The 22,393-nt window shown below is 37.2% G+C and overlaps 1 protein-coding gene across 1 annotated transcript; it reads right to left on the bottom strand.

Annotated features, from left to right (window-relative positions):
* Positions 1-1,172: 1,172 nt before the first annotated feature.
* Positions 1,173-1,589, bottom strand: LOC131658629 (uncharacterized). Its single transcript, XM_058927901.1, has one exon. The coding sequence runs from the start codon at positions 1,587-1,589 to the stop codon at positions 1,173-1,175; it is 417 nt and encodes a 138-aa protein (XP_058783884.1).
* Between the last annotated feature and the right edge of the window lie 20,804 nt (positions 1,590-22,393).

The raw sequence follows: 22,393 nt of genomic DNA, 5'->3' as shown, positions 1-22,393 counted from the left end.
ACCCAGACAAAAACAACCAAAGATTACTATTAAGTTCATACTGGAAAAATATATGATCCCGAGACTCATTTAAGCCACATAAAGATGGACAGGGTTGCTCCATTGCGCTAATAATATGTCTTCGCATCAATTTATCTTTCGTCGAAAGTCTATTACAAAATAACCATCAAACAAAGAGATTAACCTTCAAAGGCACAGCTTTCATCCACCAAAGCTAATGGTAACGAACCAAATGATCATCTAAGATCTTTGTCAATAAATGATATGTGTTGTTCACATTATAACAATTTGAATGATGAGTCTCCACACCCACGAATCAACCACATTAACATGCAAAACCACATAACTCAAAAGCAAAATGCACTCCCTACCATCTTTTCCTCCCACACAAACAACCTCCTACGCCATCTCCACGCGACTCCATCCACCCCCACCCTAAGGAATACGTATCTGCAACTGGCACATCCTTATCCACAGCTAACTCAAAAAGCCTACTAGAATTATTCATCAACATCCCTCCTTCCAACTAAGGATCCTTTCAGAACAATGACTTTACACCATTCCCCACAACATGCTTAATATTATTGAGCAATCACCCTCTATCAGCCATACCAACTCCTCGTCTAATCCTATTCACTGTCTTCCACCACACAAAATCCTGACCACTCTCATACCTGAACCATCCTCCTTCCTCTCCATACCGCTGAGCTAACACCCTACACCAAATACTTCCTCTCTCGTTCAACATCCGCCAACACCATTTCCCCAATAAAGTCACATTAAACTTCCTCAAACTTCTCACTCCCAGACCTCCATTCTCCTTATTCAAACAAAAAAAATTGCAACCAATCCACGTACATTTTCCACTTATCCTCCATACCTTTCCAAAAGAAAGCATTAAATAAAGATTCAAGAGTAAAAATGATACTTGCGGGAGCCTTGAAGAATGAAAGGAAATAAACTGAACTAGAGGACATCACAGACTTTATCAAAATAGAACGACTATCTAACGATAAATTTCGCCTTTTCCACCCAGATACCCTCTTTTTAATAGATTCCACTACAGGTTTCCAGAAGCTAAGTTTTCGCGAATCTCCCCCAATGAGCAGCCCCAAATAAAAAAAACAGAAGGCTTTCTATCTTACAATTTAACACTAAAGACGCCTCTTTAATCAAGAATTAGAAATATTCACTCCCACCAACATTCTCTTATGAAAGTTCACTTTTAACCCCGGAATGGATTCAAACAACAACCAAACCGCTTTTAGAGATCTAACATTTGACCAACTCTTAGACCCCATCAAAAGAGTGTCATATGGAAATTGAAGATGCGTAAAAGGTTCTCCTTCACCATTTCCCACTTTACACTCAAAATACAACCCTTGTTGAACCAAAGATTTCATAAAAACATCTAAACCTTCGACCACAAGCACAAAAAGAAATTGTAATAAAGGGTCACCTAATCGTAAACCTCTCTCCAACCTAAACTCATCAGTTGGGCTTTCATTAACTAAAATAGATGTCATAGCTGTCGAGACATATTCATGGATCCAATTCACCCACACTACAGGGAAATGCATTCTAGCCATTAACCTTGATAAATAATTCCAATCAACCGAATCATAAGCTTTCTCGAAATCCACTTTGAATAACAAGAGTTCCTTCTTGTTTTTCTTAGCATCATCGACCACCTCGTTAGCTATATGAATGCCATCTAAAATTTATCTACCGCTTATAAAAGCAGATTGAGCCTCATAAATCAGCCCTCCAATAACCTTTTGTAATCCATTAGCCAACACTTTTGCCAACATTTTATATAAACACCCCACAAGAGATATAGGACGAAAATCCTTAACCCACTGAGGACTAGATATCTTTGGTATCAAAGTAATAAATGTACTACTAAAACCTTTAGTGAGCTTTCCATTGCGATGAAACTCCATCACATATCTCAACAAGTCATCCTTCAGAGTCTCCCAAAAATCTTTAATAAACCCAAAACTTACACAATTAGGACCAGGACTCTTATAACTATCACAATCCCAAACCTCCGCTTTCACTTCCTCAATAGAAAAAGGCTTGATGAGATCAACTCCTTCCTCCCCAAAAAGAGTTTTAAACACCAAATTATCAATCACCGGTCGATTACCTGCTGTAACACTCAAGGCCGAAGAAGGCGAGGATATGGTTGCACCGCATGTAACACCTACGGCCGAATAGGGCAAGGGTGGTCGCCACATCGGAATGAGAGGGATCCTGACACCGTGCATGTATGAGATTGCATGGTTGAAGGAAGGGTTATAAGGATTAATGGGTACTACCTATACCAACAAGATGCATCTTCTTTTTGATAGCCCGTTCCATAAGAACTCCATAGTTAAGCGTGCTTGACTTGGAACAATTCTAGGATGGGTGACCTTCTGGGAAGTTTCCCGAAAAGCGTGTGAGTAAGGTCAAAGCATCTAAAAAGACTCTTGTTGGTTTTTGGGGTCAGTCAATCATCCCGAAAGCAGTCTGGGACATTACAAATGGTATCAGAGCCAGACCTCTCACAGTATGATGTGGTTCGAGGACGAACCATGCGGAAGCTGGTGGGCATGTAACACCCGAGGCCGAAGAAGACGAGGGGTGGTTGCACCGCATGTAACACCTGAGGCCTAAGAGGGCAAGGGTGGTTGCCACATCGGAATGAGAGGGATCCTGACACCGTGCAGGTATGGGACTGCATGGTTCAAGGAAGGCTTATAAGGATTAATGGGTACTACCTATACCAACAAGATGCATCTTCTTTTCGGTAGCCCGTTCCATAAGAACTCCATAGTTAAGAGTGCTTGAACTGAAGAAATTCTGGGATGGGTGACCTTCTGAGAAGTTTCCTAAAAAGCGTGTGAGTGAGGTCAAAGCATGCTGAAAAGACCCGTGTTGGTTTGTGGGGTCAGTCGATCATCCCTTCTCCTAGAATTGATAAACCCATGAAAAAATTTAGAATTAACATCACCTTCTCTCAACTAATTCAATTTGGATTATTGCCTTTGAATACTAGATTTTAACTTAGATAAAGATACTAAATCAACTGAAAGGTCATTCAATTCTGCTACATCCCCTACATCTAACGTGACACATTCCTCTTTCACTTCAATGGATTCAATGCGCTCTTTTAACTTTAAAATTTTATCCTCCATGTTCTGATAATGTTGTTGATGCTACCATTTCAAACTTCCTTTAATTAACTTCAATTTTCCTTCAGCACATATTCACCCCACCCCTCCACTTGAAACTGACTCCACTTACTAACAACAAAATCATGATACCCTGGTAAATCTGCCCAACACTTCAGCATACGTTGAGGCCACGGACCCCAATCCTGAAAATCAATATTCAACATTAACGGACAATGATCTGATAAACCTCTAGGCATCACCCACTGAGTACAATTAGGCCAAATAAAACACCACTCTTCCGTCACCAAAAACCTATCCAACCTACTCATAACACGACCATCACTATGATACCAAGTAAAGTGTCTCCCACATAAAAGGAAAGTCTGTGAGGACAAGGTGTTGTTTTCATGCTGTCAAAATATTATGAATCAACCACAACTTAAGTGGAATCACAGAAATCGAGCACATGCAGCCAAGACAAGCACTTTTGGCCATAAAACATTAATAGGTCGACTCACACATATCATAGGTCGACCTATTGCAAGCCCTTTGTGAAGAAATTCAGGTGAAGGCTGAATGCGTCGACGCATTACCTTCTTAGGTTGACGCATTGCTATTTTGAGGAACTCACGGGAATGCGCACGCCGACCCTTCAGGTCGACGCATCAAGGTTTGGTGACTCAAGTATAAAAACATATGCGTCGACGCATTGATGGTTTAGGTCGACGCATGGCATTCTGACGGAGTCGCGGGAATGCGCACGCCGACCCTTCAGGTCAACGCAAGTGTCACACATTGCTCTTTTTCAGGTGCTATACACTCAATAGGTCGACCTATGCAGAGAGCAGGTCGACCTGTCGCTAATAAACCTTGTTTTCTGCTGTTTTCAAGTTGGCTTATACATTGTGGGTGTTATAAATACTCAAGTGATCATTCTCAAGCAATTTAACAAGAAACGTGAAAGATAAAATCAGCTTCTTCTCATCTTCAACCTTTCGCTTATTGATCGAGAATCACGCATAATCATCTTTCTCGATCGAAGTAAGGAACGTGTGTTGATAAGGTTCGACGGTAGATATTTGTCTTGTTCGAGATTCGACGGTAGATATTCATCTTGTTCGAGTGAAGAGTGTTGAGGGTGTTTCTTGTATAAAACCTTAAAGTTTTTCCTTCTTCATCAAAGATTTTGTTCGAAGGTTTTTGACGATCGATTCGCTTTGGTAATCAATTCAGCCGTGCATAAGGGATTGAGGGATTGAAGATCCGCTCAACAAACTTGCTACAACCGGAGGATTGAGAAAGGAACGATCGGGGTCTTGATCGTGAAGATCTTAGACATTGACTTGATTCAACTTGAATCAAGGGGAGGATCGAATTGTATTCAATTTCACTGCATGTGTGTAGTTGGTGATTGGTACTTTCTATCCTTGTTAAACATTTTGCAATCTAATAAAACTTTCCTAATTTCATTTGAAATTAGGGGCAGACGTACTCCTGCGAGGACGATAGAGGAACTGCCTAAACAAATATCGTGTTCCTTTTCCTTATCGCTTTTACTTTATCGTATTTCCATTTGTTTTCGTTTATTTCCATTGTTGAACAAAAACTAAGGTTAGGTAAAATATCGATCACCAAGTGTTCGATAAAATTACTCAATCAAATTTTTGTGAAGACGTTCAATGTGAGTAATATACCATATAGCGTGTAATTGATACAACTGAGATATTCATTAAAACGTAATTCATTACTTGACATTTTCATCCATTCGGTTTAGTGCACATATCCGGTCCCCGATAACATAATCGCTCTTAGACGATTAAGTGATCCAGGGAAGTCACGTTTCAAAAAGCTAAAATTTTCTTAAGTCGGAAAAAGGTGGTATATTCACCCCCCCTCTAGACCATTCCTATCGTCTAACAAGTGTTATCACGAGCTCCGGTTCATTCTAGTGCTTGATATAACTTTTTAGAAAATGGAGAACGGTCAAAAAGGGGCGTATACTAAAGCGCCTGTTTTCACTGGAGAAAACTATAGTTATTGGAAAGACTGTATGTACATTCATATCAACTCCGTTGATAGAAAAATATGGGATGTCATCGTCAATGGTCCTATGGCTATCACCATAACCAACGATGTTGGCATCATAAGACCTAAACCTCAAGCACAATGGGATGAAAAAGATGAAAAGAATTACGGGTATGATTGGAAAGCTAGAAACATGATTATAGCTTCCTTAGGGGTCGATGAGTACTTTCGTGTGTCGCATTGCCAGTCGGCTAAGGAAATGTGGGATGCATTACAAGTCGCCCATGAAGGAACTAATGATGTTAAGCTAGCTAGAATCAATACCTTAACACAAGAGTTTGATCTCTTTCATATGAAGCAAGGTGAAACCATTGCGGATATGCAAAAGAGATTTTCTCACATTATCAATCGATTACACACTTTGGGACATATTACTCCCAATGCCGTAGCTACTAACAAAGTTTTGAGATGTCTTAGTAGGGAATGGCAACCGAAGGTCACGGCAATCAAAGAAGCCAATGATCTCACTACATTGGATCTCACAGCTCTATTCGGAAAGCTTGAAGAACATGAGCAAGACCTGATGAACCTAAACAAGCACGAAAAGAAAGAAAAGAAAGAAAAGTCAAAGGACACGGAAAAGAAGTCTATTGCTCTAAAGGCTTCAAGTTCTAAGTCATCCACCAAAGATACATGTGATAGTGAGTCTAGTGATGAAGATGATAGTCCGGATGAAGATATGGGATTATTCTTAAGAAGATACAACAAATATCTTCGAAAGAATGAAATTAAGCACTCGGACAATAGTCTAGTTGATTATAGACGTCAATCAAAGCCTAACAAGCAAGATGAGTACAAGAAGAATAAACCTAGAGGATCTTGTTACAACTGTGGAAAACTCGGTCACTACAAACCGGATTGCCCTTCGCTAAAGAAAGATAAGACAAAGAGTAAACCTCAAAAGAAGCAACCAAAAGGAAGAAGAGCTTACATCGCTTGGGAAAGTGATAGTGACTCATCTAGCAAAGAAAGCTCAAGCGATGAAGAGGAAACCGTCAACCTATGTCTCATGGCACATCAAAAGAAGAAAAAGATTGTGGAATGTCTTGAGCCATCCGAGAGAAGATGGTTTCTAGATAGCGGATGCTCAAGACATATGACGGGTAACTTATCTTTATTCTATGACTTTGTGGCTAAGAAGAAAGGATTTGTGACCTATGGTGATAACAACAAGGGAGCAATACTCGGTAAAGGTAGTGTAGGTAATCCCTCTTCTACTACTATCTCTGACGTCCTTCTAGTTAAGGGCCTTAAACACAATCTTATTAGCATCAGTCAATTATGCGACAAAGGATACTCAGTATCATTTTCTAAAGAAAGTTGCATAATTCGAAATGATGACAAGAAAGATGATGTGTTCAAAGGCCTGAGGGTAAATAATGTATACATGCTTGATCTAAATGATGTATCCTTAATTGAAGCAAAATGTCTAACAACTATGAGTGAAGACTCATGGCTTTGGCATAGACGTTTAGCTCACGTCAACTTTGATTTGCTTAATAAAATCGTCTCAAAAGACTTAATGTCTGGCCTACCTAAAATAAAGTTTTCCAAAGATCACTTATGTAATGCGTGCCAAATGGGGAAGCAAACGAGGATCTCTTTTAAATCTAAAAACATAGTTTCAACTACAAGACCTCTTGAACTTCTCCATATGGACCTCTTTGGACCATCTAGAATAAAAAGTCTAGGTGGAAACTATTATGGGTATGTCATAGTTGATAACTTCTTTAGATATTGTTGGACGATTTTCTTAGTAAGCAAAAGTGAAACCTTCTCCGCATTTGAGAAATTTGCCAAGTTAATTCAAAATAAATTAAACACTAACATAGTATCCATCCAAAGTGATCATGGAGGTGAGTTTGAAAACCATCTCTTTGAAGAGTTTTGTGGCAATCATGGCATTAATCATAATTTCTCCGCACCACGAACTCCCCAATAAATTGGAGTTGTGGAACGTAAAAATCGTGTGTTGGAAGAACTTGGGAGAACTGTGATTAATGAACATGGGCTTCCAAAATATTTTTGGGCCGATGCCATTAATACGGCTTGTTATGTTCTGAATAGGATCCTGATACGACCTATTCTAAACAAAACACCGTATGAACTCTTGAAAGGGAGAAAATCGAACATTTCTCACCTTCATGTATTTGGATGTAAGTGCTTTGTTCTAAACAATGGAAAGGAAAATCTTGGCAAGTTTGATGCAAAAGCGGATGAGGGTATCTTTCTAGGATACGCTCAATCTAGTAAAGTCTATAGAGTATACAACAAAAGGTTACATATTGTTGAAGAGTCCGTACATGTCTCTTTTGATGAGTCTTGTCCGAAAGTTGTCGGAAAAGGTAGTGTTCTTAATGGTGCAGGTGTCTCAACTGAGAGTTTACTTAATGATCCGGATGCCAAGCTTGAGAAAGATAAAGAATCCCTCTTACCCGAGAATAATGAAGAGGAAGTGGATCAAACACCTAAAGAAAAAGTAGAAGATCAACCAAGCGAGAAGAGTGATCTTCCTCTTGCATGGAAATCTTCTAAGGACCATCCTATGGAGAACATTCTAGGAGACATATCAAAAGGGGTGACAACACGGTCAAGGATAAGTAACTTTTGATTTTATTATTCTTTTGTCTCTCAAATTGAGCCTAAAAACTCAAAAGATGCATTAGTCGATGAGCATTGGTATTTAGCTATGCAAGAAGAGCTAAACCAATTTAAGAGAAATGAGGTTTGGGACCTTGTCCCTCCTCCGCGAGACCATCGAGTAATTGGCACTAAATGGGTGTTTAGGAACAAACTAGACGAAAACGATATCATCACTCGCAACAAGGCCCGTCTTGTTGCTCAAGGGTATAGCCAAGAGGAAGGGGTCGACTATGAGGAGACCTATGCTCCGGTCGCCCGACTTGAGGCAATACGCTTGTTAATTGCATTTGCATGTTCACAAAACTTTAAGCATTATCAAATGGATGTTAAGAGTGCATTTCTAAATGGGTCTATTAATGAAGAGGTTTATGTATCTCAACCTCCCGGATTTGAAAACATTGATTATCCTGATTATGTTTACAAACTTAAGCGTGCCTTGTACGGTTTAAAACAAGCTCCTAGAGCTTGGTACGAGCGGCTTAGCAATTTTCTAATTAATCAAGGTTTCTCAAGAGGGAAAGTTGATACCACCCTATTCATTAAGAGACATGAAAAGCATTCAATATTAGTTCAAGTGTATGTGGATGATATTATCTTTGGTTCTACTAACATGACTCTTGTAAAGGAGTTTTCTAAGCTTATGCAGGGAGAATTTGAAATGAGCATGATGGGTGAACTAAACTACTTCCTTGGACTTCAAATAAAGCAACTAAAAGAAGGAACGTTTGTGAGTCAAACCAAGTATTGTCAAGAACTCATCAAACGGTTTGATATGGCAAAGTCCAAGGCCATTGACACTCCTATGCCTACTGCGGTAAATCTTGATCGGGATGAACATGGTAAGCCGGTTGATGTAAAAAGGTATAGAAGTATGATTGGTTCCCTACTTTACCTTACCGCTTCCCGTCCCGATATTATGTTTAGTGTGTGCATGTGTGCAAGATATCAATCATGTCCCAAGGAGTCTCACTTAAAAGCCGTTAAGCGCATACTTAGGTATCTTGTAGGTACAACTAAGCATGGCTTATGGTTCTCCAAAGGTAGTGATTGCTCTTTGGTTGGATATTCCGATTCCGACTTTGCCGAGTGCAAATTGGATAGGAAAAGCACTAGTGGAACATGTCACTTCTTTTCAAATTCCTTGGTTAGTTGGCATAGCAAGAAACCAGTGTCCGTTGCTTTGTCAACCGCCGAGGCGGAATATGTGGCGGCTGGTAATTTTTGTGCTAAAATACTTTGGCTCAAGCAACAATTACTTGACTTCAATGTCAAGCTTGATCATATTCCTATCTTTTGTGATAACACAAGTGCTATAAATCTAACCAAAAATCCGGTCTTACACTCTCGCACTAAACACATAGAAATTTGACATCATTTCCGTAGGGATCATGTTGAGAAGGGTGATGTAGTGTTTGAGCATGTTGATAGCAAAAATCAACTTGCCGACATCTTTACAAAACCACTAGCTACGGAGCCCTTCTTTCACATCCGTAGGGAACTTGGCGTCCTTGATATATTGGATAGGTTGCAACTATAAGTAGTTGCATATGCTTTATTTATTATTATTATCTATGCTCTCACTATTTTTTAAGTGTTCATTGAAAGATTTGTGAGGGCTTGTTTCTCCTCTCTCCTGTGTAAAGGTAATATCGTTTCAACCTTAGATTCACTTCATGCTAATATATCACTATGGTAAAGTTGATATTTGTTCATCAATATGCTTATTCTTTGCAAGATTTGGTCATAACATGCATACATTCATTGCATACAGCCAAATTTTGAAATTTGCAAGCCTTAGGTCGACCTACTCCTTATGTGAGTCGACCTACTCAAAAATAATTTTTAAAAATTTAAGGCTAATGCGTCGACGCACTCACTGCATAGGTCGACGCATCGCTCGCAGAATTTCAAAATTAGGTTACATTTAAAAAGGGAACACAAAGCAAATTCATTTCTTCTTTCTCCTCCTTGCGCCGACCCCCTCACACAAACCCTAAGCACCACTCATCTCCTCCCTCTCACTCATCCATGGCTTCCCACAAATCACTAAGAAAGAGAGCAAGCAGAGAAGACTCTTCCTCTCAACAACAACCTGAAATAGAGGATGCTTTGTCTCTTATTCCTGATGCTCTTGTGGAATCCTACTCTTCCCATTTCAGAAACCGAAAATTCATCAAACAATTCATGCTGTTCACAGGAACTCTACGAAGACTTCATCTTCAACAGGTAATGGAACTACTTGAATTTCAAAATTTGGGTACTTTTCTTGAACTAAACCATGAGTACAATGAGGATTTGGTAAGGGTTTTCTACAATGGTATGCAAGGACACTTCCAAGGCAGTTCCTTCAACTTTCAGATGGGTACAACCACATACGCCATCACCAACAACACTTGGAAGCAATTAGGTCTATTTCCACTCCGTGAGAATGCCGTCACGGTAACTGATACCAATGTGTTGACCCAATTTGACTATAATGTTGCTCTGAACAACATGTTGAGGCGACCTCATGCTGATCATATAGTTCAAAGCAACTTGTTCCCTCGGTACGCTACTACAGGTCTCTTAAACATTGTTGATAGAATTCTACAATGGATTGTGGCACGAATCATCCGACCTAAACAAGGTGGATATTCTCGTGTTGACCAACAAGAAGTGTACTTGGTTTGGTTGATCAAGAGAAGAATTCCGGTAAATTGGCCCCATTTTATTGTGAAGCGTGTGTTTGAATTAAAGGAATCAGGTAGAGGCACCGCTATTGGATATGCATCTCTCATCCAATGGGTACTTAATAAAGTCAATATTCCATCTCAACGGCTTCCCAAGAAGAGCATCTCAATTGACCAAGAATTCACAAAGAAGACACTGAATATGATGGGCTTCTTCTACAATCGCGCCACGGGTGCCTATGGAGCTGTCCTACGAGGAAACAATCCGGACCTCAATAGAGAAGATGAGGATGAAATGAACATCGATGAAGAGGAAGATGTTGAAGGTGAAGATGAAGATGAAGATGTGGGTGCTGAAACTGCCGACTCCAACATTACACAGTTGATGGAGGCTATGCGTCTTCAACAAATTGAAAATCAAACTTTGATGAATGAGCGCCTAACTACTCTGACCACTCGTGTCACTAAGCAAGGTGCTCAATTTACAGCCTACTCAACACTTCAAGAGCAACGATACAACACGCTCTATGGTATGTTGGATGCACAGAGCAACCAAATCTCCTCCTTCACAAGTGCCTTCATGCAACACTACCCATTTCCACCAGTTCATTCGGCTCAACCACCACCTGCTCAAGAAGGAGATGATGATGCAAATGCCTAGTGTTCTCTTTTGATTTTTTTTGCAATCACCATTTACATATTGTCATGAACATTTTTTTGTATTTTGTGACTTCATTTTATCTTATGCTGAACAAAATTCTACCGTACTTTGTGTTTGTGTAAGGATTTGAATTGAGCTATGTGCTCATGATGCGTTAAGCTATTTATGTTATGTTGCCGTTTATTTTATCATTAAGCATTGTTTTATGTGAATGATTGCTTTATGATTATGATTGCAAAAGGGCTTAGTAATGATCAAGATTGAGTTATGTTATTCCGCCATATATGTATAATATTACCTGTCTCTTTTTGATGTTGTCAAAGGGGGAGAAAAGTGAGTGAATCAACAAGCAATGGAAAACAAACACACCAAGAAAGGGGGAGCATACAGAAAGGGGGAGCATGCATGTCGGACAAGCAACACCTCGACAAAGATTCACAAATTTTGCCATCATCAAAAACGGGGAGTATGTGAGGGCAAGGTGTTGTTTTCATGCTGTCAAAATATTGTGAATCAACCACAACTTAAGTGGAATCACATAAATCGAGCACATGCAGCCAAGACAAGCACTTTTGGCCACAAAACGTTAATAGGTCGACTCACACATATCATAGGTCGACCTATTGCAAGCCCTTTGTGAAGAAATTCAGGTGAAGGCTGAATGCGTCGACGCATTACCTTCTTAGGTCGACGCATTGCTATTTTGAGGAACTCACGGGAATGCGCACGCCGACCCTTCAGGTCGACGCATCAAGGTTTGGTGACTCAAGTATAAAAACATTATGCATCGACGCATTGATGGTTTAGGTCGACGCATGGAATTCTGAGGGAGTCACGGGAATGCGCACGCCAACCCTTCAGGTCGACGCAAGTGTCACACATTGCTCTTTTTCAGGTGCTATACACTCAATAGGTCGACCTATGCAGAGAGCAGGTCGACCTGTCGCTAATAAACCTTGTTTTCTGCTGTTTTCAAGTTGGCTTATACATTGTGGGTGTTATAAATACTCAAGTGATCATTCTCAAGCAATTTAACAAGAAACGTGAAAGATAGACTCAGCTTCTTCTCATCTTCAACCTTTCTCTTATTGATCGAGAATCACACATAATCATCTTTCTCGATCGAAGTAAGGAACGTGTGTTGATAAGGTTCGACGGTAGATATTTGTCTTGTTCGAGATTCGACGGTAGATATTCATCTTGTTCGAGTGAAGAGTGTTGAGAGTGTTTCTTGTATAAAACCTTAAAGTTTTTCCTTCTTCATCAAAGATTTTGTTCAAAGGTTTTTGACGATCGATTCGCTTTGGTAATCAATTCAGCCGTGCATAAGGGATTGAGGGATTGAAGATCCGCTCAACAAACTTGCTACAACCGGAGGATTGAGAAAGGAACGATCGGGGTCTTGATCGTGAAGATCTTAGACATTGACTTGATTCAACTTGAATCAAGGGGAGGATCGAATTGTATTCAATTTCACTGCATGTGTGTAGTTGGTGATTGGTACTTTCTATCCTTGTTAAACATTTTGCAATCTAATAAAACTTTCCTAATTTCATTTGAAATTAGCGGCAGACGTACTCCTGCGAGGATGATAGAGGAACTGCCTAAACAAATATCGTGTTCCTTTTCCTTATCACTTTTACTTTATCGTATTTCCATTTGTTTTCGTTTATTTCCATTGTTGAACAAAAACTAAGGTTAGGTAAAATATCGATCACCAAGTGTTCGATAAAATTACTCAATCAAATTTTTGTTCAAATTTTAGTGAAAACGTTCATTGTGAGTAATATACCATATAGCGTGTAACTGATACAACTGAGATATTCGTTAAAACGTAATTCATTACTTGACATTTTCATCCGTTCGGTTTAGTGCACATATCCGGTCCCCGATAACATAATCGCTCTTAGACGATTAAGTGATTCAGGGAAGTCACGTTTCAAAAAGCTAAAATTTTCTTAAGTCGGAAAAAGGTGGTCTATTCACCCCCCTCTAGACCATTCCTATCATCTAACAAAGTCCACCAAAGCATTATCGTCAATAAAACTATTAAAAGAAGCATCCACAACTGAAGGATTCACCGTCACAATACTGCGTCTTTTAGATTGATGTCTCACCGCATTAAAATCCCCAACTACACACAAAGGACCACCACCTCAAATCTTCATGGTATCCCCTAAATTTCCCCACAACAGTTGCCGCCCCACACCGTGACAAAGCGCATACACATTGGCCAGACAGAAGTCATCCCCACTCTTAATAAACCCTCCTTAAATAATTAAGACATGCTCTATCGACCGGGTAAGCCACACCTCATCGGTCCCCGAAAGAAAAGGACCAACAAATTCATCAACGACCTTCAATGTAGTCTCCTGAATGCAAAAGATCCACATAAGCTTCTCCATTCTCACATTTCTGACTTCTCTACGCTTCTCCCACCCACCTAGACCACACACGTTTAAAGACATAATCTTCATCATAACCCCCGAGCCCCTCGACCACCACCACCCTTCTTACTACGATAACTATTTCCCCCCAACCTACTCCCTGACTCGGCCTAACCTTCTCCTTTTGCCCCCTTCCACCTCCTCTAGATAAAACACTGAATATATTAGACAATCACTCACAAAACTAACACTCATTGCATTCCTAACCATCTCAACATCAGCCTGCACCTCCTTATCTCCCCCATGTAAAGTCATCCAATGCTTCCATTCATCCTTATTCACCGAAGAATTAGACTTAGCGGATAAAGACTCACCTTGAGAGTAAACCTTCGATCGAGACTTCGATTTTTTTTTACCTTCCTTTTCCTTGCAATTATTAATCCAGACATCATTTAAATTAGATACTAAGTGCTCACTCTCCAAAGAATACTCAGGGTCAATGTGACCCTCTGTATGCTCTGGTTGCTCCTCATATTCACCAAACAGGCGTCCTCCGCTAACCCCACTTCAAAATCCTACACCAAGCGAATAGTGAATTCTCTTCCATCGACCTACACAAATTCCATTCTATCAATAGCTGATAAAATTAGAGTAGTTATCATAATGCGGGCATAATCTAGTAGTAGTTTCTCACTAAAAACTTCATCCACCTTTATAACTCTCCCACAATCAGATACCAAACATGCAAAAAAGACAGATTACATGCATGCAAAGGCACCCCATAACATCTGACCCGTGCTCCTCTTTCATGAATAAAATCTTCGTCCTTTAACCAAGCACGACAATCATATAGAAACTCCAAGAAAAAATCAACCGTTTCTGAATACGCCTCTTCCGACACCTCCTTATCAGAATGATAAAGAAACACTTTGTCTCCCCTAGCAGAAGCACCTTATGATCAGACAAACCATCATCAACAATAATCTGTTGTAGCATAGGAACACCCATACCGTTACGAATCCTGCCCACAACCCCTCTCATCACCCACTCCACATCTTTTGGCATGGACAAATATTTCTTCCTCACTGCCTTCCCGACACTCTCAAAATTCACCACCCTTTGACCATGTCTACTAGAATATCCCACGACATCAGCGAAAGACAAAGGAGGTTTATCGTTACCCTTCTAGATTTTGTCCACATCCAAAAAAAAAACCATTCAACACCTTTACTTCCCGATCCTTCACACCAACCCCCTTCCTCGCCGTTAATTTAATTCGTTCACCTCCCTCAATAACGACCTTCCCCGACTACCTCAAAATATTTGCAACTTTGCCACTTTTAGTAACTTTTTCATCAACCCACCCCTTCACATCAACACAACGAAAGTGATCATATCTCTCCTCACAAGCAAACAACCGCCATTCTCCAAAACACACGTTATTACGAGCTTTTTTCAGTTTCAATGAATCATTGACGTTCATAAATTGAACAAACCCAAAGGTATCACCTTTAGACTTTCGATAACCCGACACATAAACGTCCTTGAGAATACCACACACCTCTAATTCCTTTCTCACCCAAACTTGGGAAATCAATGAAGGAAAACTAGTAATATAAAACGAGACAAGATGTCCTTCCATCTTATTTTCTGGAACGTCCATGTTATATTCTAGTTTAGGAGTTAACAACACTGGTATGTTTATCCTTCTGTGAACCGCATCCACTGCTGTCCTCTGTGAAAATGATAATCTGCAACACCAAAGCTAATGTTACGGCCCCTTACTACATTCCTACTCGCTCTTGGAAAAGATGAAACTGGATGCACCCTGAGCTTGTTGAAAAACCATCCATATCGTCCCGATAGCTGCCATGCCACCCAAAAGACTCTATAGCCTGACCGTGAACCCCATTCCATATTATGATTCCTGTAGCTGTTATGTCCAAGAAAATCCAGTTGAATCCCTTTCCAACGCCGTCGTTGCACCATTGATCATCCCCCCATTTTGTACCACCCTGGCTAGAGTTTCTTACTAGAAAATTCATCCACATTTAAAACTCTTCCACAATCAAATTCCAAACATGAAAAAAAAAACGGATTCCATTCATGCAAAGGCACCCCATAACATGTGACCCATGCTCCTCTTTCATAAATAAAATCTTCGTCGTTCGACCAAGCATGACAATCATAGAGAAACTCTGAGAAAAAATCTACCGTTTCTGAATAAACCTCCTTCGACGCCTCCTTATCAGAATGATAATGAAATAATGTCTCCCCCAAGTAGAACCACCTTGGAATCCACAAAATTGCGGTTCATTTGGAAAAAGTCAATTGTGTGAGTCAACCTTTGACTTTTGAGAAAAATGGTCAACCATGAACTTTTGAGGATTCAAATCATCAACATATGACTATTGAAGAGATTTCACAAATATAAATCAAGAAAATTCATCAAGAATAAAAAAGTCAACAAAAGTTAAAATTAGGGTTTTTTAAGTGATTTTGACCTCATTTTGGGAACTTCAAATTTCACCTACACACTCAAAAATCTCCCAAAATGAAAGTTGTAGATCTTAATCAACTAAACAACTTTTTCTCAACTCAAGGTTTAATCAAAAATGATTATTTTGAGAGATATGGAGTTATGAAGGTTTATGTTCAAAAAACTTAGAAATTTTTTAAGTGTTTTCACTTGAATTTTTCCTAACTTTGTGGCCATTTTTCTCCATGACCACAAAAGAGTTTGAGGAAACTTTTAACAATTGAATTTAAGCATGTAGTAAGGGTTTTCCAAATAGAACAAAAGCATGAAATTCCATGGCTTGAGCTATGAGACATGATTTTGTCAATATGGCTCCATGAACACTTGAAAATGAAGAAGAACATGAAGAACAAAGTTTGAATTTGTTCAAAATTTGAAAGAATCTTCAAAGGACAGCCCATGTAACTTGTTCAAGGAACCAAACTCAGAAGATTACACTCTTTTTTGAGCTATCGTCCATGTGTTCTAAGCATTATCCAAGTCCCATGTCATTTGTGTACAAAAGTCACCACTTCCATTTTAGGAAAGCATTGTTTTATGCTAAGTCAATTTGTCTTGAGCCTCTCCCATGTCTCCTTTTCAGCAAAAGCAAGTTAAACACCACAAGCAAACCTCTAATGTTCAGAACAAAGTCACACAAGCATGCTTGAAGCCTTGTACCTTTAATTGAAACCATAACTTTCTCATTTCTTCACAAACAAGCAAAAGGGTACAACTATCACATGGGAGCTCAAATTTCTGAGATTCCTTCACCCCACAAACCTTGATTTATGCCTATAAATAGATAGAATTGCTCTTGGCATCAAACACACCAGAATTCTCCAAGTCATACCTCACTTGAAATTCTCATTTTTCTTATCTTTGCATTTTTCTAGTGAATTTGAGTTCCATCAATTTTGGGTGTCAACCAAGGTTTCAAACAACTTCTAAATATCATTTAGAAGCTTTCTACCACTTCCACAACCTCTCATAACCCCTCTAACAATAAAAATACCATTTTCACTTCCATTTTCATGTCATAAAGGTCTTAACCTTCCAAAACACAAACCAAACACAAACCTACCAAACTATCACTTTGGATACATTCTATATACCATATAGAAGCTATTTGAACCATTAATTTGTGACTGTAACACTTGGAACCTCAAATTCCATTTTTATTTGCTTGTTTTGTAGGTAACTTCGAGCAGAAGGTTCTAAAGGAATTCAATCCATTTCAAGTGTCCAGATAGCATCCTTGGAGGTCACTGAAGTTATCGAGATCAAGCAAGCACTTCTGTTACACCTCCAGGTTTAGATTCACCTCCATTTTCAGAGGTATCAAACTCAAACTCGAGCTTACTCATTTAGACATCATTCTGATCACTACTTGTTATCAATCCACTCAGAATCATGTAGGGAGTAAAAACCCTAAGGTTTTAGGGCCTAATTGTTTTATTCAAGAATTTAATTTGAAAAGTTATTTTTAGGGTTCTTGATGTTTTTCCAAAAATTTGTGAGTTCTGGTTTGAATAAATTGTTGTTAATGATATGGTTGAATTCGTATCTTCATGTTGATCATGTTAGGGTCTTAGTTTGTTAAATTTGATTGAGTTTGGGAAAAGTTTGAATTTGGCTCCATTGTTGTTGTTCACGTTGCTAAAGGAAGAAGATGAATTTTGAATTTTTTTTTGCATTTTATAACTTAGTTTAAAATATAATGATTTGAAGTCATACTACTTGTGACTACATGTTATCACACACACACACACACACAAACTTGAGGTATCCATTGATTGTTTGCTTAAGTTGTTTGTTGAAAATCCAAAGGAATGAGAATGGTTTTGACTAAAATTGTCAAGGTACTCAAACTCTTTTCAAAATTTATTTTATTTTGTGTTAAAGTATTGTTAAAGCTTTTCACATATCTTTATGGTTTTGTATGGTTAAAGCATAACCTTTTCGAATTTAAAAATGGTTTTGTATTGTTAAAGCTCAACTTTTTTAAACTCACCATTGGTTTTGTATTGTTAAAGCATAACCTTTTCAAATTTAAAAATGGTTTTGTATTGTTAAAGCTCAACTTTTTTAAACTCACCATTGATTTTGTATTGTTAAAGCTCAACCAATCTTTTGTTTTGAAACTTTGGTACTAAGAGGAGAATTATTCCCAGTGAAACTACTCTTAGTCTATTAACCTTGTATTGTTAAATCTTGGTCTTTTTTATTGGTTTTGTATTGTTAAAGCTCAACCACCCATTTGTTTTAAAACCTTGGTACTAAGAGGAGAATTATTCATGGTGAAACTACTCTTAGTCCATAGACCTTGTATTGTTAAAGCTTGGTCCCTTTTTATTAAAAACTTGTTGAGTATTGTTAAATCTTAACATCCAAAAAGGTTTTGGCCACTTTGGCCCTTTTATTTTCCTTTTAAGGGGAACTACAAAAGCTCTGACTTCCCCTTCCTTTAAAAGAGGTATGTAGGCCTAAGATGCGATGTCTTATCGAGTTCACTTTCAAAAGCTTCTTTTCCCATTCCCACCCTCTATTTAAAACAAAATTCACATATGCTTTTCAAAATACATGTACACAAAAATAATAACATTTTCAAAGAGGTTCCCATAGGATATCATGGATATGAGGGGTGCTTAAAACCTTCCCCTTGTATAATAAACCCTCCGTATCCAAATATCTTATCAGTTTATTAGTTTTGATTTTAAAAACTTATGTGGGTTTATTTGCTCTTTCTCCCATTCCTTTTGGAAACAATAAAGCGCGGTGGTGACTATGTTTTAAACAAATGAGCTAAGTCTTTCCCATGGCTTTAGTCTCACCAATTTCACCGCTATAGCCTCAAAAAATATTTTTTCTTAAAGGTGTTTTAGGCCTCGAAAAAATTTAAATTCAATATATTTATATGAAAAAGGAAAATTGGGTATAGATGTTTGTTTTGCTCAGTTGGTAAGGATATGATGTTTTATTTAAAAGATCCTGTGTTCAAATCTGGTAGTGCTACTAAAGAGAAAGTTTTACTATCCTTTTTTTAGAACTAATGGTTTTTTGGATTATTTTTGGAAACATTGTTTCATTTTTTAACGAGGAAAAAATTATTTCGCTAGAGTAATTTGAATACATAAATTATTCTTAAATATTTTTTTATTTATATTATCATAATACCAATTTCATATTTTATTTTAAATTAAATATATTTCTTAATCCTTACCTTATATATTAATTAAAACATGATATAAGGAAAAATTATATTTTTCATAATTTAAATTTAAATAATTATTGATAATTATAAATTTTATTATTTAAATAAATTTTACTTTTTATTTTGTATTACTCTTGTTTATATAAAAGCTTTAAAAAATACAAAGACTTTTGTTTAATCAACATATGAGAGTGGGCAACATGACTCACTGTATAAAGAAAATTCCGTATTCAATTTTGTATTTTGAAAGATAATTCAACCTTTATAAAAAATGTAAATATTTAACTACCAAAATTAACATTAGTTTAATAGTCCAAAAAATTTAGTCGTAAAAAATCTTATAACTTCTTCTAAAAATCAAATATTTAATTATAGTGAACAATCAAAAATAATTTCGTTTTAATAGTCTCCTTGGGCCTCACATTACGTTGGGTTGACCCTGAGAATCCCCCACGACATCAGCAAAAGACAAAGGAGATTTATCGGTACCCTTTTGGAATTTGTCCCCATCCAAAAAAAACCATCCAACTCCTTTACTTCCTGATCCTTCGCACCAACCCCCTTCCCCACCGCCAGTTTACTCCATTCACCTCCCTCAATAACGAACTTCCTCGACTCCCTCAAAATATTCGCAACCTCGCCACTTTTAGTAACATTTTCATCAACCAACCCCTTCACATCAATACCGCAAAAGCGATCATATCTCGCCTCACTCGTAAACAACCGTTATTCTCCAAAACACATGTTATTAAGAGCTTTTTTCAGTTTCAAGGAATCTTTGACGTTTATAAATCGAGAAAACCCAAAAGCATCACCTTTAGAATTACGATAACCTGACACATAAATGTCCGTGAGAATACCACACACCTTCAATTCTTTTCTCAACCGGACTTGTGAAATGAATGGAAGAAAACTAGTAATATAAAACGAGACAACATCTCCTTCCATATTATTTTCCGGAACGTCCACGTTATATTCTGGTATAGCGTTAACAACAGTGGGATGCTTACCCTTATGTTTTACATTATCACTAGTGAACCGCATCCACTACTGTCCTCCGTGAAACCGATAATCTGCAACACCAAAGCTACTATTACAGCCCCTTAATGCATTCCTACCCACTCCCAGAAAAGATGAAATTGATTGTACCCTGAGTCTGTTAAAAAAACCATCTATACCGCCCCGATAGCCGCCATGCCACCCAAAAGACTCCACAACCCGACCGTGAACCCCTTCCCTATTGCGATTCCTGGATCCCCACACCCCCTGCCGTTCACCGCCATGTCGCACGCCAAAAACCAGGCTGAGCCCTAACCGGCTTGGTTGCTGCCGTAGCAGTAAACAACAGCGTTTTATGCCCTAGCAGAGAACATTTTATGTGTAACTTTCTTATTCTAAAAAAAGTTTCTTATCTCTTGCATTTTCATCTATCTCACTTTTTTCATAGTCCAAATCATTCAACAAAATTAGATTTAACGAAATTCTCGACTGGCCACCCACCATAAAAGTCACACCTCAATTTAAATATAAAAATTATTTAATTAAACAATAATAATAATAATACATATTTATAAACTCCTCCCAAAGAATACCAACTAAATCATAGAAAGTTAAAGATATAAGAAAATTAGTTTAAATCATATTCATTTTAAATTACATGTAAATCTGAAAATACATTATAATCTTACATAGTCTTATTTAACTTAGATATGCAAGATTTATTTTGAAATAGAAAATATATTAATCATACAATAGACTTAGTTAATATAAACATATAAATCTTCTATTAAATATGCAGTTATAGTCATAGATTTTTACGTTTATATAGTAAATATCTAAATTTTAATATTTTTAAAAACTGTATGATACATACGAGATCAATATAAAAATTAAAATGTAAGAGTAATATAAATTGAAAATGGAAAAAATCAAAAGTGTATAATATGAACAAAAAAATAGGTTAATTAGTAATATAAACTATTATTGAACCTATTTATTACAGATAGTATAATAGAAGGAAAAAAAAACTCGATTAAAATAAAATTAAGCATAACTACAAAGTTCTTGAAATGAAAAAAACAAAATACAAATTATGAGATGGAAATACAATATCTATGTCATACTTCATAAAATATTATTGGAGGCATTTGTGTACTCTCTTGAATACAACACTAAATCCAGAATCATATGGGAGCATAATGAATGAGAAAGGTTACGCTAGCACATCTACATAGTTTGTTGTCACACACCACTATTTTTGGTGGCCGGCATCCATGATATTGTAAACAATCAGTATCTTTTACACACATAGAAATTCCTATATAAGAAAAATGAGAATAGAGTTTAAATTAAAAAAAAATTAAATATTCAAGATTGTGTATAAATAAAAAAAATTAAATATTAAAAAATAGATTACTTCCACCGTTGGATGGCACGAGCAATATAGAAATAAAGGTAATAATAATATAAATAAACTTGACAATTCCAGCCATATTTCTTTCTTTGTATTTAAGAAATGATTTTATCAATGTATATCTTTTTAAAGTTCAAACTCTTTTTACATCAATTAAACAATATTGTCCTTTATATAGTGGTAAAAAAAATCTTCATAAAATTAGAATAATTAATTTAAAAAAATAAATACATCAATGTTTTGTATTTGTCCTTCTAGCATATTTACTAATTATTTTAGATTAAAAAATAACAAGTATTATTAAATAGTTCAAATCTTTCATGACATGAAAGATTAAAACTGAAAAAGAAAACTAACCAATTTTTACCAGATAGTTCAAACCTTTCATAAAGATTAAAACACAAAAGATAAACAACATGGTAAGAAAATGTATTTATGAACTAGTGTATTGTTGGACAAAATTTAACTTTGAAATGTGGTGCAATTGGTGTCATAGAGTGTATATTTGAATTATAAAGTTAACTAGCAAGTAGAATTCATTAGTTTGGATAGCTTCATATGTGACCCATAGGTTATAAGTTAATAAGTAATTCTAAAAGATAACATTAAACTTTCTTGATTGGTAATAAATGTATAATTGAA

The sequence above is a fragment of the Vicia villosa genome, linkage group LG3, assembly GCF_029867415.1.
Source record: "Vicia villosa cultivar HV-30 ecotype Madison, WI linkage group LG3, Vvil1.0, whole genome shotgun sequence".
Lineage (NCBI taxonomy): Eukaryota > Viridiplantae > Streptophyta > Magnoliopsida > Fabales > Fabaceae > Vicia > Vicia villosa.
Note: the sequence above shows the minus strand (reverse complement) of the source record. Positions and strands in the feature narration are given on the sequence as shown.

Bases quoted from the DNA above. Each gene is read 5' to 3' on its own strand.
- LOC131658629 (XM_058927901.1), bottom strand. From the start codon at position 1,589: ATGGCTAGAATGCATTTCCCTGTAGTGTGGGTGAATTGGATCCATGAA.